The sequence below is a fragment of the Rhinolophus ferrumequinum genome, chromosome 24, assembly GCF_004115265.2.
Source record: "Rhinolophus ferrumequinum isolate MPI-CBG mRhiFer1 chromosome 24, mRhiFer1_v1.p, whole genome shotgun sequence".
NCBI lineage: Eukaryota > Metazoa > Chordata > Mammalia > Chiroptera > Rhinolophidae > Rhinolophus > Rhinolophus ferrumequinum.
In genome coordinates, this window is record NC_046307.1 from 36,911,753 (window position 1) to 36,928,452 (window position 16,700).

General features: G+C 40.6%; 2 protein-coding genes across 2 annotated transcripts in view; one reads left to right on the forward strand and one right to left on the reverse strand.

Moving 5' to 3' along the window:
- Positions 1-258: 258 nt before the first annotated feature.
- On the forward strand, positions 259-12,305 carry C24H5orf58 (chromosome 24 C5orf58 homolog). Its single transcript, XM_033096680.1, has 4 exons — positions 259-390; positions 6,143-6,216; positions 6,978-7,068; positions 12,075-12,305. Exons 3-4 carry the CDS (start codon positions 6,978-6,980, stop codon positions 12,224-12,226), a joined length of 243 nt encoding a protein of 80 aa, XP_032952571.1. The 5' UTR covers positions 259-390; positions 6,143-6,216; the 3' UTR covers positions 12,227-12,305.
- A 1,522-nt stretch (positions 12,306-13,827) lies between these two features.
- LCP2 (lymphocyte cytosolic protein 2) overlaps positions 13,828-16,700 on the reverse strand; it is a 40,901-nt gene continuing 38,028 nt past the window's right edge. Inside the window, exons 20-21 of the mRNA XM_033096679.1 lie at positions 16,445-16,600; positions 13,828-14,913 (exon numbers count right to left, since the gene is read on the reverse strand). Coding sequence (XP_032952570.1) covers positions 14,791-14,913; positions 16,445-16,600 — 279 coding nt within the window. The 3' untranslated portion in view covers positions 13,828-14,790. The remainder of the gene's footprint in view (positions 14,914-16,444; positions 16,601-16,700) is intronic.

Below are 16,700 nucleotides of genomic sequence, written 5' to 3' on the forward strand. Positions count from 1 at the left end.
CCGGGACTTAAGGGCAATGTCTGCAGGGAGAAGCATCTGGTCGGGATCTATGTCTTTAATAAACAGGGAAAGTATTGGTGGGGGATGGAGGATTGACATGTTAGAATTAGAAACATATTTTAGTTGGGGACAGAAAGTGTTCTCTGATTGGTGGATCGCTGGAAATAAACACAACTCCTGTCATGAATATGCCTGGCTGGATGAAGGCATTTTTTAAAAACCCCAGCACAAACAGTTTCCAGACAAACAGGCATAGCAAGCAACTGTCAAAAGCAGCAGCGTGCTGAATATCGTCAGCGTTTGTCCATCTGCTTTCTCAAACACTGGGCTTCTTTCTTACATTACAGGAATGTTGAAGGAAGAAGGGAGCTAAATTCTGGTGCAGTAAGGGTATGTATTTTATTATTTTGGACATCAAGTTGGAAAACCTCAATATTCTCTTGGCTTCCTTACCTACTGAATCTATAAACCTTCAGATTGTTTGCTTTTCTTATCCTGGTTGAAGTGTTTTGGGCATAGGGTTGCCAGATTTAGCAAATAAAAGTACAGAATTCCCAGTTAAATTTGAATCTTAGATAAACAAACAAGTTTTTAACATACGTATGTTCCATACCCTATTCAGGACATACTTATAGTAATAAAAAGAAAAAAAAAGAAGAAGAAGAAGAAGAAAGAGAAAAAAAGAAAAGCTATCTATTATTTACCTGAAATTCAAATTTAACCGGATGCCCTACATTTTATCTGGCAACTCTATTTAGGTAGCTTCCTATTTCAGAGGGAAATGTTGGTACAGATCTATAATTGCTTTTTTTCCCAAGCTTTGTTGAGATGTAATCGACATGTAACGTTGTTTAAGGTGAAAAACGTAATGATTTGATACGTATATTTTGTGAAGTGTTTACCACAATGAGGCTCGTTAACACCTCCTTGACTTCACATAATTACCATTTTGTTGTTCTTATGGTGAGAATAGCACATCTCTCCTCTCATAGCCGTTTACAACACAGTATTAACTGCAGGCTCCATGTGGTGCCTCGGATCTCTGGGACTTACTCATCTTGTCATTGGAAGTTTGTAGCCCTTGGCCAATTTCTACCCATTTCCCCACCCCTCAGCCTCTGGCAACCACCACTCTCTGCTTGTATGAGTTCAGTGTTTTCAGATTTCACATATAAGTGAGACCCTACAGTGTTTGTCTTTCTCTGAGTTATGTCGCTTAGCATAATGCCCTCAAGATCTATCTACGTTGTTCCAAATGACAGGGTTTTCTTCTTTTACACATTTTCTTAATTAGAAGGGAAAACATTTTGTTAATGCAGCAAGCAATGTAGGTTTTCATTGATAACGTCTTTCTATAGTTTGGAAGTGTTTCTTCCGGAGAAAAAGAAAATGACTCCGTCCAATGTAGCGTCAGGTACTTGAAGAAGACAGAGGATCAGGGAATCCATCTTTCAGTTTAGACCGCAGGGGCACAAGTCACGAGCCTTCTGGCTTCCTGCATGTGATTGGCTGTGGGGAAAGTACTGCTCTGACCCGTGGGAATTTATTTGATCTTTCTAACACTGGTCATGCTCTCAGGTGACGATCCAAGCACGTGCTCCTTACCTCCCAAATTTGTGTAGACAGGGGTGGTGCAAAGCAATATTCCTAGGTGGGAAAGGGGGTGATACTCCAGTAGAAAGCCAGTCCCGGGGCACAGAGACGAGCACTTTTAATTGATAAGGGGCAGGGAGAGGATGGGAATGAGAGCTCTGAGAGCAAGTGCAAGAAGTGAGATAATTTACTCAATTTGTTTCCTGAAAATGAAGACTTTAAGTCAAGAATTTGTAATAAAACTAACGGAGGCACTCATAGCCGACTCCATAAAACCCTGAATCACCTTGTTGTTCTGTAACCACTTTTCTCTTTATGGGAGAATTTACCAGCTTTTTAATGTCCTTTATTTGATTAACGTTGGACTCAACCATTGTACCCTATGTTGGGCTCAGGTAAAGTGTTGCATTTGCAAACTTCTTAAGGGAGCTAGATTTTTTTTCAGGGCCTCATCTACAACAGTCTCAAGTCTTAAGTGTCAGATCATGCTTATAAAGTTTTGTTTTCTGAAGGGAAAAAAAAACGACCTATAATTACTTGAGGAAAATCACCGTAATAAGTAATCATCACTCCAAGACACTTTTATGGAGAAAAATGTATTATTATAATCTGTGTTTTTCTGTGTTCAGATCTCTTTTTACCCCCACTTATGACACTTATTTAAAATAAATACAGAGTTGGTTCTTTAAAAAATAAAACACTTGAATGATGATCTTTTTCAAATTGCAGTAGTTTGAATCTACTCATAAGAAGTAATCAGCACTCTGGATAAATGGAAGGTCTTTAGATTCCATCAAAAGTCCTGTGAGCAGAATAGCAAAAGTACCTGCCTAAAAGGCAGGTAATTGAGCCAAAGCAGGCCCTGCAGACACTTGCTGGACCTGAGAATGGGGTGTATGTTCGGGAAGATGGGGCTCCAGAGACACCAGCTCCTATGCTGGCCCCCACCATCCCCTATTTTCAGGTTTGTCCGTCTTAATGCTACCTCAATCCACCTACTCTTTTCACCGTACTTCTCTTAAATACCTTCTTTTCTCCTGGTGTTACCTATGGGGAGTTTCCAACAATACCTCTGTAATCCTGCAGGTCTGAGGTGAAGTTTTCACTAGTCTGCATCAAAATAGGGGGAACAAAAAGACATATCTTGGAAGATTTTCGTTAAGTTTGTCTTATTCTGGAACTCTTGTGATCTTCCTTCTTTTTCTTTCTCCCTCCCTTTTTGATGTTAAATTATCTCTGCATTTATAAAACTGCTGGCAGTTATTTGTTTTGTTGATGTCCTTAATTCAGAAAGTAAATGTTTCTTACCCTATGTTAGTCACTCTGTGTTTGTATGCTTGTGTATACATCAGTACCTTATGTGTTCAAGTTCAGAAGCTCAAAACATTAAGGAGCCATGATGTACTTGTTTACTGTCTCAAACGATTGTGTCCGGGTCTGGGGGATAATCTGGCACAGAGAATAGAATACTAGAAGGCTCTAGAGTCACCAAGACAGGATCTGATCCTGGTTCTTGTGCCCCTATGCAAGCACTAAATTCTCTAAGCTTAAGCTCCATTTTCCATATAACTGGAGTGATAACAAGAACCTCAGAAAGTTGTCAGAAGGTGAAAGCTTCTACCTTAAGGCATGATATACATACAGTCAGTGCTCAAAGGATGTTTGTTCCCTGACCTTCTGTGGCTCTTCTTGCCCCCTAACTCAGCACTCTGAGTATTAGATTAAAAAATGCTCTGTGCACATACCAGAAATAAGAAAATGCAAGACTCAGACACTAGAAAGTACCCTGAGTTGAAATGTTGAGTGAGGTGAGCACTGGCTGAGAGGGGCATGAACCTGCAGGGTTGGGTAGGGTTAATTCAGGACTCCCTCCAGGATCGAGGGGAGTTTTGAATGGCTTTCATAGCACATTGAGAATGAAGGAGTCTTAGAAAGAGCAGGATATTGGAGAGCATCCGATCCAAGGTTTTGTGAAGTGTGAGACATATCCCACGAGGGACATGAGAGATGTTTTTACATGGTACACAGGCACTAAAAAACATCACACAGTGAGAGTTACTTCCCTTCTAAGTCTTGTACTACTGATTGCATCAAGAAAAAAAGTCTTGGTTTGTGCTGGACTATCTTTTAACACTTCTTTAACATGTAATAAGAACCCATTTTAACAAAGAAGATGAGGCTTCAGGATCACATCCATCAGGAGGCAAGAATATCTAGATGATTAAGAATATTGTTTTATTTCCATTGTCTTTATTTTTCTTATTACCTTCTCTTTATATTTTGTTCCATTTACATAAAGATTTTTAAGTAGATTTAAATTTTAAAGGGAAGCAAATTTAAAATATTAAGGTAATAATAAAATAGGTGGTATACAGTAAGGGCAAACAGTCAACAGTGGCCCCACTGTGAATGAAATTTAGAAAACACTGATCTAGCCTATCCCTCTCCTCAGGAAATGGATGCGGAAACTGAGGTTCAAAGAAAGGCAGGTACTCTTTTCCAAGATTACATAGCTAGCTATCCTTAGGACTGAAATTCAGTTCTCTCATACCCCTCTTCATCGACCGACATCAGACAACAAATTCTAGTGTTAAACAGAGAGTAATTGGATAAAAGCAAAAAACAAAACAAACAAACAAACAAAAAACAATGCGTTGTGGGTTAAGGGACTGGTTCCAGAGCCTGGTATGTGTCATAGGGGAGGCTGACAGAAGACAAAGACTATTATAGAACCTGAGGCTGGAGGGCTGAGCTCATGCCCTAAGGCATGTCCTGAGGGCACCAAGGAAGGTCTTTGAGTCAGCCCCAAAGGTTGTAGTGCCGGAGACTCCTTTTAGAATCCAGCAAAGATGGCTTGAATCCCAGCGTCTCTAGTTGGCGAGAAACCAGTGAGCATCTCTCAGCGCATCTGTACTCTTTACTCATCTGTAAAAATTTATAGGAATGATAATAGCTCACATTTATTGGGCACATCATCTGCCAAGCCCCTGTGATGCATTATCTCACTTAAGCCGCAAAAGAACACTAGAAGGCAGTTATTATCGCCGTATGATAGATGAGGACATTTGGACCCTGAATGATTAGAGCGCTTCCTAGCATCTCTATGGCTAAACAAGTGATGGAGTAGGATTTAAACCCCACTGGTTTCAGGCCAGAGTCTGGCCTTAACCACGCTTCTATACTGTGCAAATTAAATGCAAATAAGGGCTGTAAAACATGTAGCACGGTGCCTGGCATATAGAAGCCAGGGAATGTCAGCATTTTCTCCATCCCTCTCCAGGCCCAGGAGACTGAGCCAGTCACTGTCAACCTGGCATCTAGAACCTTCTCCATAGGGTTTTTGCCTGGGACTACAACTCCCAGGATGCATCAGGCAGAGAAACTGGCCAATCAGGAAGACCGGTCTCGCTTTTACTGCCGGTTTGCCCTACCTAACGGTCAGAACGTCTTCAGCCGTTGGCCTGGTAGGTCGTGCTAAGGCGTAGGTTTGGGGCAGGCAGGGTTACTCGGTTTTAAATAATCCTAATTCAGTTTGAGAGCGTGGAGACTTGAAATTCCCAGGCTGCCTCAGCTGCCAACCTGTTGGGTCTCTCAGCCCGCGGCCCTCAAGGTCCCGGGCTTCTCAAGGGGGTGATTGCGTCGGGAAGGGGTGCTTGGCTGGTGGAGTCCAAGCAGGGCCAGTGGTGGTTTGCTGAGCAGGGTCACGCGGAGAGGGTTTTAGGTTGGCCGGATCGGGTTTGGGAGCACGAGGACTGCGGAAACGTCAAGGCTGCCGAAGGCTCTACCTGCAGGCCGCGAGCAGCGGTTGGGTGGGCTGTCCGCACCCCGCTGCCCCCAAAGACCTGGGGCTCCTCCCGGGTGTCGGTTGGGCCCAGAAGAAGGGGTTGGCCTTAGAGTGAAAGCTGCAGGGGTAATTACCACGTACAGGATAGGATGAAGGCCTGCGCGGGGCCTTCTGCCTCTTGCCGCCTGGCTGCGGGGTTGTGCCTTCCTTGCATTAATGGCTTCAGCGTCGTACCTTGGCCTCTGACCCCAGGCTTCCCTCCATCTACAGAGCTTGGTCACCACTTCCCACCTCCTGAGAAAGTGCTCTTAGACCTGCCTCTCCTTTCTCTGAGTAACAGTCTAACTGAGCTCCCTGGAGAAGGCTCCATGCAGCCCCGGCCTCTCTCCAGTCCAGTGGGGTTTTGTGACAGCTCTGCCCTCGGATGCCACCCACCAACCCACGGTGCTTGAGAGCCCTGGATCACCAGACCCCAAGAGTGGGAGGGCCCACTTCCTTGGGCATTTCTCTATCCGTTTAGTTTCTACTTCCTTCTTGGTTATTTTTTAATTTTTTTACATTCATTCCTGATTTTGCAAGTTAATTTCACCATCACCACCCCCTTTATTTCATTATCTTCTTTCCTTTCCCCTCGAACCCGAATCTTTTGATTTGCCATACTCAAGATAGCTGCCATTCCCTTTTTAACACCTCAGAGCTTGTAGGTGGATAAAAGTGTATTTTATTCATTGTCTGGGGAAAAAAACAATTTTATTTCTTTTACAGTGACTTTAGAGTGAGAGAGAGAGAGAAATAAGATAAATCCAACTCAGGAAAAGGCGGAGGCAAGGAATTTAAAGGTTAGTTTGTTTTTATTATTTTGGACAAGTCATATACTGCCTCCTAACTAACCACCTTTCATGTTGTCGCTGTTTTTTGTACTAAATGTCACTTACTTTTCAGGTCTTTTTGAGAGATTTGAATGGCTGACATTAGATTCTAGTGAATCATCCATGCATTTGTATCTGACACAATTGGTTAAATATATGTACTGTATATAGAACATAGTAATATTTTGATTTACACATTCCAGTTACCGAATTCAAATGTGAGTTGCCCTAATTCCATAAGCTAAAATAGAAGCAGTCATTTTGCCATCCATTTAGTCTATGAATTTTAATTGAATTTTATTTTGAATTTTACTATCTGTTTAAAGAGATTTATGTGGAACCTGTCACTCAAGAATAAGTTAGAAAAAAGACACTGACTTACATAAACAAAATCAGAGATTTTGTACGATTGCTAAATTGTAAGGTAGTTTATAAGTGTTGATGATTTCTGCATTTCCATTATAAGGGCCCCATCCTGTGGAGATGGTTTGATTAAAGAAGAAACCTCACCCTAAGAATTCCAGTTGGAGGTGTTTCCAGTTGAGAAAATACTAACTTAACAAGTTGATGCCTTCTTATGTTAGAATTCTAACCATTTATAAAGAATATTCACAATTATTTCGGTTCTGAAATAACAGATTTTCCTTTTACAAATATTGAAAATTTAAGTATTCTAAAAGTACACATAAGTACTTCAGATTTACCCTTTTTTTTTTCTCTTTTAAAATCAGATGTATAGGAATAATACTGACCATAAGCTAAAGGTGGAAGCCATAATTAAAAACATTAACACAATCTCTTTGGAGCTGAAGAAGATGAAAGGTAAGTATGCAGTAACTATATTTAAGTGTTTGCATGTCATAGTTATAAAATAAATAATAGAGCCAATTTTTGCTTCTGCTGGGGTATAAGTGAATTTTGCCCACTAATTGGGATTTTTCTATTTCTTAGGAAATGCTTACACAAATAGGAACTAGGCCTCTAAAGATGAGTTATGTTTGAGCATTGATTGGTCTAGCAGTTAGCAAACTTGCATCTCCATCCTTGACACTGATAAGCTTATGATGTCTGACTAACCTCTGTGAATCCACTACCCTGCCTTCCCTTCAAACAAACTATTATACAACGATGTCACATTCTGCAAAGTGGTGCCTTATCCATTTATCCTTACTTGGCCCCTAAGGTTCTGTAAAAATTAGAAATTGTAAGTTTGTTTGATTGTGTGAGTTTAAGGCTCTTCATTTTAAACAGATTCATAGAGTAGGATTGGGCCTCCTGGCTCATGATGTTTAGTGCCTCGTCTCACAGATACGTTCTGTTTTATCCCATGTAAAATTTCCATGGTTGAGCATTTCTAGCGATATTCTATCCCTGACCAAACATTTTCTATGTTGGGGAACTTCCTGTCTCATCAGTCAACCTATTCTAAGATAATAGCTCCTTATGAACTAGCTGAAATCTGCTCCCCTAGCTCTTTCACCCACTCGTCCTATTTCTAACCATGACAATTACATTGACTCTCTAGTCTTATGACGACTCTTGGATATTTGAAGATAGCCTTTGTGTCAGTTATGAGGCCTTCAGCTACACATAACAAAATGCCACCTTACTATGGCTTATACAAAAAGGAAAATGACGAGACAGTCTAAGGTAGGGCTGCCCGAAAGTTAATTCAGAGTTTTAAAGACTTCATTAGGTACTGGGTTCTTTCTCTGTTAACTCTCTGGTCACTCTGTAATGACTCATGGACGCTGCCTGCAGACATGGCCGTTGCAAACACCGTCTCTGCCTGTGTCTGTATAAGCCTGTCCCCAGGTCTCTCCAGCACATTTCCCCTTTCCTTTCATTGGTCAGAGTTGCATCACAAGCATATGACTGCAGCAGCCACCGCTCAGGGGAATGGGACTGCCCAAACCAATTTGGACCAGTCAGGACTTCCTGCTGGAGCTGGGGAGAGGACCTCAAGTGGAATCCAATTGTGCCACGAAGAAGAAGAAGGGAGTGGCCGTTAGTTAGGCACCAAATAGTGAGTGCCTGTTATGCCGTTTCTACCTGTTCTCCCTCGGGCAGTATTCCCCAGAATGATCTATGAACCCTGCTGTCTCAAGAGATGTTAATAGATGGTGTGCAATGAAAAAGTCCACATTCTTTTGGTCAAATAAGTGTGGGAAGTATATGATGATCTATAGTTCTCTCACAAATTTACAGTACATATTAACAAAGGCACTGAGGAGTCTGCTATAAAGAAATCTGGTTAGCTTTGCTTAATTGCTTAATTCATCATCTCCAAAATCAGTCTCAATTCTGCAGCAAGGATTATCTTTCTAAAATGTAAGTCTGCTGAAAGCCTCATCGGTTCCCCATTGCCCTGAGGGTCAAGTCCAAACCTCCTAGAATGGACTGTAAGACCTCTTGAGATCAGACCCTCGCCCACCTCTCCAGTCTCTCATCTCATTGTTTTTCCCCCTGCACGTTCTATGCCCCAGCCAGACTGAACTAGGTGCATATCTACACATTTAACCTGCGTCTGTGCCTTAACACTGGCATCTCCTGAAATGCCCACAGCTGCACCCCCACCTCCACCCCATAGGTTAATGCTACTGACCACGTTAGTCGAGTTTACTTACTTACATTGGAAAACTTCTTTTAAGCCAGCATGTGATCTCTTCTACCTTTTCATATCATCTATCACACTGTGTTGTAATTGCATGTTTACTTACTTGTCCTATCCCCACTCAACTGTAAGTTCTTTAAGTTATTTCTAGCAATTAACGCAGTGCCTTGATGTAATAGGTGCTTGGAAAGTGTTTATTAAATGAAAAATTGGTTCTGGAGGCTTTTACTCACTTAAAACAATTAGAGAAGATTTAGATTTCTCCCAAACTTGATTATCTAACTGTTCTAGTTTGGAGACTATTCTTTCATGAAGCAAAATAGAAATGAAAAATATGATATATGTGTTCCTGAGAAGTTGTGGGGTAGGTTAAGCTGTCAGGATACCAGGGGCTTACAGAGCTAGACTAGGAAGGCAAAGATGGAAGATGAATGACACTCTGTTTACTCTCTTCCTCCCAGAATCATAATGGCAATAGATACAACATTTACCATAATCCGAATACTCTTCCAAAAGCTTTACATAAATGGATTCAATTGTCATAACAACTCTATGAAGTAGGAAATGTTACGCTTCGCATTTACAGATACATAAACAGACATGAGAGTATGACTTCCTTTCCTAAGTTCACACAGCTAGTCACTGATAGACCTGAGATTTAAATTTAAAGTGATTTTAAACAGACAAAAATCCACAAGACAAAGAGCTCTCAAAAAGAGTTAACTACGAAACAGAAAGCAAATGGAAGCAAACAGAGAAATCTGAACCCCAAAGTCCAGAAATCTGAACCGTGAGCTGGCTGGGTAAAGCTAAGAAATAGCTCTAAGACTCAAAACATAGTGGCACCAGAATCCTAGACGTAGAGGTGAAGGAGAACAGGAGGACTGGTTCAATGGTTAAGAAGTTACAGACTTCCTGAGGCCTCTTCCCCTGCTACATGACTGGACAACTGTTTCTCTCGGTGACATATTCGTAAGACACAAGGTTTATTCCCTGAAAGGGTATAAAACGAGATCTCTGGCCTGGATCCACTAGCCACAAATTGAGGAGCAGAGTACTGTACTAAAAACAAGTGTATTAAAACCAAATTTACATACGGAAGTACATACAAGACCTCCAGCTTTCTTTTCCCACTTGGCTACAAAACTTCGGCAGCCTGATTTATACCCTCAAGCAGATTTTTCTTTCAGGAATCTGACCAGCCTCAGAGAAAAGACCTAAGATCCTGATAGCACAGGTCCTCTCAACAAAATACCCTATCAGATCACCCCACAATATAGCCTAGTTGGGGCATAGAGCTTCCAATTGTCTTCATAGTGCCTCAGTCTCAAATATGAGCCAATAAATATGGCACAACAGATATTTGAGGAAAGCATGTAATATGAAAAGCAGAGATGGAACCAATAAGTAGATTCAAGCAATGAGGAAGAAACAAATTATGAAGGGAGATGAAAACTAGAAACTATAATATCCACAGAGAAGAGAAGATGCTACATCAGTGAAAAAGGAACATGATACTATAAAAAAAATATTTCGAAAACAAAAAGGAGCTCTTGGAATTTAAAAGTGTGACAATAGAAATAAACTCTATAGATGCTTTTAAAGATAAAGAAAATCCCCGACATGGTAGAGCAAAAAAACAGATGGAAAGTTTTAGGGGGAAAAAAGGACGAACTAGTCAAGGAAGTCCAATATCCAATAAATAGGAGTGTTAGAGAGAAAGAACACAGACAATGGATGGGGAGGAATTCATTAAGGAAATAATCTCAGGACATTTTCCAGAGTTGAACAGTTTGAGTCATTACAATGAAAGAGCCCAACACAATGTGTGGAAATAGACTCGTACCATGGTACAATACTGGGGCATTTCAGAACACTGAAAAGAACAAAAGATCCTGAAAGCTTCTAAAGAGAAACAACCATTAAGAGCTAGAACCATGAAAATTCTCAGGAACAACACTGGAAGCTAGAATAAAATGCAGCAATGTCTTTGGAAATTTGAAGAAACAAGATTTCCAACCTAGATTTTTATAGTCAATCTGTCGATTAAGCATTTGTGTAGAGAGAGAAATTTTCAGTCATATAATTTTCCCTCTCAGGAAGTTACTGAGGTTGTATTCTACCAAACAAAGGAGCAGACCAAAATGAGAAAGACATGAGATTCTGGAAAAAGAATACTCCACACAAGGGAAGGGTGAAGGGGGAGTCCCTGGGATAGTGGTGAGAGGAGCTCCCAAGAGCAAGCTGTGCAGAGGCCTGGAGAGCTCTCCGTCCAGACTAGAGCAGCTCAGAGGCTCGCAGAGAGGAGAGACTTTGAACAATAGAACAGCTAAGGCGCTTGATTATATGGAGAGGAGATTTACCCAACGTGGGGAAATTCGGGATATATTCATGATAACTCACCAATGAAAAAAAAAATTACTAACTTTGGTTGGGTAGTGGCTGGAAGGAATGGAAATGTCATATTACAAGACTCAACTATGAAGAATATTTATATAATCAAAAATTTTAAACATCAAATATTGAGCTAGCAAAAGTTAGACTCAAGTATATTGGGGGAGTGAGTGAAAGAGCTGTATCTTAAGTCTTCTGTAATCAGAAGCAGATTACAGATACCTAAAATTGAAAAATAAACTCTGCATGTCATTTGGAGACACGGAGATAATATCAGCTACCCCCGTCCCAAGAAGTAAACTCCATAGACACAAACCAACAACAAAAGCAACAAAAACAAAATGAGCTAAAACACTTAAAAGTGGTTGCCTCTTGGAGATAGGAACTGCTATTAGGTTGATGCAAAAGTAATTGTGGTTTTTGCAATTATTTTTAACTTTTTAAACTGCAATTACTTTTGCCCCAACCTAATAGTTTTTGTAACATGCCTTATAGACCTATTTGAGATTCTTCATACTATATGGATGTGAAACAGAAAAGTAAGTTTTAAAAAGTATAAATCAAATTTGTATAAATCAAGTTGTAATTTAGTAAGATAGCTGACAAGCTGAGCTAAAGAACCCTTCTTGGTAAGTGTTTTATACCATTTTGTAGTACATAAATTTGAGTTGAAGTCACGGGGAGCACACCTAAATTGTGGTTTCATCAATAGGCACTTAAGAGAAAGCTAAATCCAGAATTAAGAAATAGCTACTGAGAGTAATAGTTGCTGGGACAATGTGCTACAATATACTGTCTTCTATTATTCTGTTTTACACAGAGCTCTCCCAGTTACTGCTTTGTGACCTTACTCTACATTTTAATCATCCTGTGAAGGCAGATGACTTCAAGGAAACAGAAAGAAACAACCCCCTCTTTGAAGAGTTTAAAGTATCAGATGTATCCCTTGCTTCTGATAGTTTTTCGACCTGATTTCTTATTTGTTTATTGTGAATTTAGAACTGTACGTATTGTTGAATTAACAAATATCTGGGAGATTTGAGTTTACTAATATATTTAATATAATAAAAAACAAAATAAAAATATGTTGAGTTATAAATAATCATTTCATGTTCCTGAAGGCTGCTTTATTATTGTTTTAATATTTCAAAGAACGGCTAATTTATTTCACTAATGGCAAGGATATGACATAGGAAATTGGCCATGGGGCACTGCTTACTTTTTACCTCATGCTTGAATTTGACTTGGGCTGAAAGAGAGTCACTAAATTGTAAATGGATGGTATTGACTTTATATTAATCCGATCTCTCCTGGTAGCAAATACCCGAAACAGCTCAAGCTAGCTGAAGCATGTGTTGTGTTGTGTGACTTGGCAGTCCGTGGTTGGAATGGCTTTCCAGGGCCCCCTGATTAATCAGATGTCTCTATCCTGGTTCTTTTCTGGGCATTGGCCTTATCCTCTCCTGTTACGCGCTGGTTTCCTCCAAAAGGCAGGTCGAAGAAGGGGTAGAGTCATGGCAGGCGACAACTCCGGGTGTGCAGCGTTAACTTCTGGGGGCCCCAGAGAAGAGATATCCTGACTCAGCCTCCGTGTTTAACATTCCAGAGAAGGATGCCAGCTTGGGTAAGATGTTTATCCCTGAGCAGGGTCCTAAGCAACTGTGATTGGGGAGGCTGGGTCACATGCCAGGTCTGGCCAAAGGAGAAGAGGGCCCCTCGGAAGAATGGAGTTGCCATTGCCTGAAGAAGAGGAGAAGGGTGCCAGTCATAAAAAGATCAGATGCTCACCACCGATTTGTCGTGGCAGTGGGATTATTTTTAGGATACTTTTATCCTAAAACTTCCCAATTTCTGTCCCTTTCCACCAAAGGAGACTTAAATTAATAGGCTTTGGTTTGCCATATATACATGATTCACTACCAAATAGTTGCTTTGAAATCTACCATGTCCTCCATTTTTTGATATTTTTTTTAATATAAAGGCTAGAAAACTACAAAGCAAGAAATAAGGGCAGCTCGCTCCATAACAGAACTCGTGATGGGTGCTACCCTCACTACCCAGCACTAGGTCAGCATTTAACACAGAACAGGCAGGAGGTAAATGCTTGCTAAATGTTCTGTTGATTGAATAAGCGTGTAAAGGAATGCAGGTTTTTCAGCTTTAGAATCTCAGATTTTGGACCTTAAGTAGAGAACTGCTTTGTAAGGATGAAGTTTTGTGAAGCATTTTTATCATCATTGGTTAAAAGTCTCCACATACTCGTCGTAGCAAATTGTCAGTTTTAACCTGGTGATTTCCAAGAATCCCTTCCAATTTTCTATCAGCTCATGAAAAGGAAGATGCAAGATATTCTTTGCCACTCAGAGAACTTGGAGATTAAACAGAGAAGCAAACAATTTTTGTTGCTAATAAAAGTTGTGGAATAACAACCAAGGGCCCAAAGGGGAAAGCTTGAAGAACCACATAACTCCAGGTTTTTGTTTTGCAAAATGCCTACTGCTTTTGAGATACGTAACCAGAAGGAAAGAGCTGAATTGCTTTGCAGGATTTATAAACGCTTTTTGGGAAGGATGAGAAGGGCGTTATGAGAGTGGTGGGGCATAAAAAGATGGAAGAAAGAGATCTAGTCAGAAAGTCGGATCAGATTTTTCTGTGTGTAGTCATTGCTTTTTCATCTTCCCAAGACGACTTTGGCAATATCTACATCCCTTGACAATGCTTTTGGAGTTGGGTGAGGGTTAGAAGAGGAGGGATTGAGATGTGATGAATTGAAATCCAGCTGTATTTGACACCAGAGCCTCATCTCTAAATTTAAAATGTTTTCATTTGGTATTTGTAGCTTAAATATACTTTAAAACAAAAATGAATACTATGGATTAAACTGTACAGACAATAATGTTGTTTCAGGAACCCAAAAGTAAAGCAAAAGGCAAATTAATTTTAATCCCAGGAAGTGATCCCAACATGCATTTATCTTTTCATAAAAAAGTATATAAAAATACACCCCCCCTACAACAACAAAAACACCAAACAAGAAAGGATGAAATATTTTTGAAGCCTTTTAAATTACTGCTGCTGAGAAAGTGAATTTTAGTAATGTTCTAATTATACGTATAAAACTGATGGTTGCCTCTGACTGACAGAGGTTTGGCTATTAAAAAGAAAAACAACCCAGTTTTATGTGATAGCAAAAGCTATTACTAAGTGTTTTGAAACTTGCCCCAAATTATTTTTGTAGCTATGTAAACTACTGTACTTTGTAATGGGTATCAAAAATACACATTTTTATAGGACTTATTACAATGCAGTACGTGACTTCAAGTGCAAACATTATTACTGATGCACTTTACAAACACTGAAGAAGAATAAATAAATTACGGGATGTTTGACAGTCTTTGTTTCAAAACTTCTTAAAGCGAAAGGACAAAACCCCTGTGTTCGTGTCGAGGGGTTTGATTCAGTCCTAAGTGAGTGTCCAGCCAGCCAGGTCCCTGCTTTCCCATCCGGGCAGCAGAGGCAGGCGGACGGGTGACTCGCTAGGCCTGAGCTGCAGAATACGTCAACGTGCACTGGTATCGGGAACCTCGGTTTTTCCCATCGATGAGCAGAAGTGGCATTTTTCTGAAGTAGTCGATGATATCTGACACAGACAAAAAGTCCTGAAAGATTCAAAATAGGGAGGTAAATCAACGCTGAAGTGGGTAGCGTGAAGTTTGCCCTCAGTTTTGTTTTTTCAATCTGCATAATATCCTACCTCTTGAAGTTACGAGGATTGTAGGGGAAAGCCTGTGTAAAATTTGGCAAATATTTGAATGATTTCTGCTATAGAACTTTGAAAACATAATTCCTCACTGACATACAACAAGCCAGGGATAAAAGACTATGTATTTGAACCTCAGATAGGAGTCATCTATGCACGGGGTCTAATTATGGTACCCTTGCCTTAGGAATGCTCTTCGTTCGTGGGTTTGGTTCCTGTATCCCACCTTCACTCAATCATCAATAGTGTGAGGAGGTCAGAGATGACAGCGATAGCGAGGCACAAGAAGGAAGAGCAGTTCCTTCATGATCTCCACTGCGTCCCCATCGCCACCTCCACACTCACGGGCTCTGTAGCCAAGTCTGTGCATTCATTGCCGGGATCACCCTGTCGCTGATGACCAGCCTGGACAAAACCCCATCCATCCTATTAGCCAGGGGTCAGAAGCCGCCTCTGTACCCCAGACAGGATCACGCACTTCCTCCCAGACGTCTCTGCTAGGTGCCTCCCTCGGGGGCAGCTACGACTTGGACTTGTACCTTTCCACACTAGACCAACAGAAATCCTGGGGGCAGACACCTCTGCTTCTATAGGACCAGTGCAGCTGTATCCACATCCACACAGTGATTAAAACATTTGACCTAAATAAATGTGTTTATTCTACTCACTGACAGGAACATAACTGAAAAATATTTGGAGTGAAATGGAAGTGACGGGTGAGCTGTTTCTCCCTCTGGAAATGTTTGATTCAGCTGATCCTCCTCCCAGAACTTTGAAGCTAAAGAATATGTTTGGGGCTTTAATTTTAGCTGTTAGTTTCCTTGCAAAAAGCAGTGGCGAAAGGTTACTTCACACCAGTCTGACTACCACTCAAAAAGTGACTGGTGTAAGCCCTGGCCGAACAGCGGACAATGTCTTTGGCTATTTCGCCACCTTCATTGGCCAAACCTCCATTTTCAGTAGGAAATGAACTGAGTATCTAAATATTCACCACAACAAGAATTCTGTTTCTCCCCTCTTCCAGATGCCGATTTAAAATACAGCCTTCTTAATACGCTGCAATCTTACATTAAAATTATGTCACAAAGGTGAATGCTGAGGGCACTTGCCTTTGACACCACCTAATTGGATCTTTTTAAAACAATTTAAATGTTAACGTTTTTTTTTTCTAATTTCAAAAGTTACACGTGATTTTAGATTCTTTGGAATAAAAGATACAAGAAAGATTCCTATGGCAGAGGTAGGTAGCTACTGTTAATACTTTGGTTTTTTTCTTTCAGTAAATGAAGGGTCTCACTACTGTGATTTAACTTTAAAGTTGTCATACAGTATTGCCCTCCACAGAATGTGACAGTGAAGCTCCGTATAGGTAGTTACGCAGAGAGGCATAAAAAGAGAATTGGAGGAATTTTGCAACGGGAAGTCCTTACCTCCTTCCCTCGGAGTCCAGTTCCCAGCAAGTAAACTTGGCTTTCCTCCTGATAACGAATCTGGATGTTGTAAACTTTATCCTTGTACAACACCATGAGGACATATGGATTGGTTGTTGTCTTTTTAGAGCTGTCTCTCACCAGGAAAGTGCCATCCTAAAAGGATAAATTCCTGTTATTATGGGAGTAGTAAAAGTCAATACTTCTGGTGCTTCTAAGAGCAGTCGAGAAGTCTCTAGCGATCTGGAAAGCTACG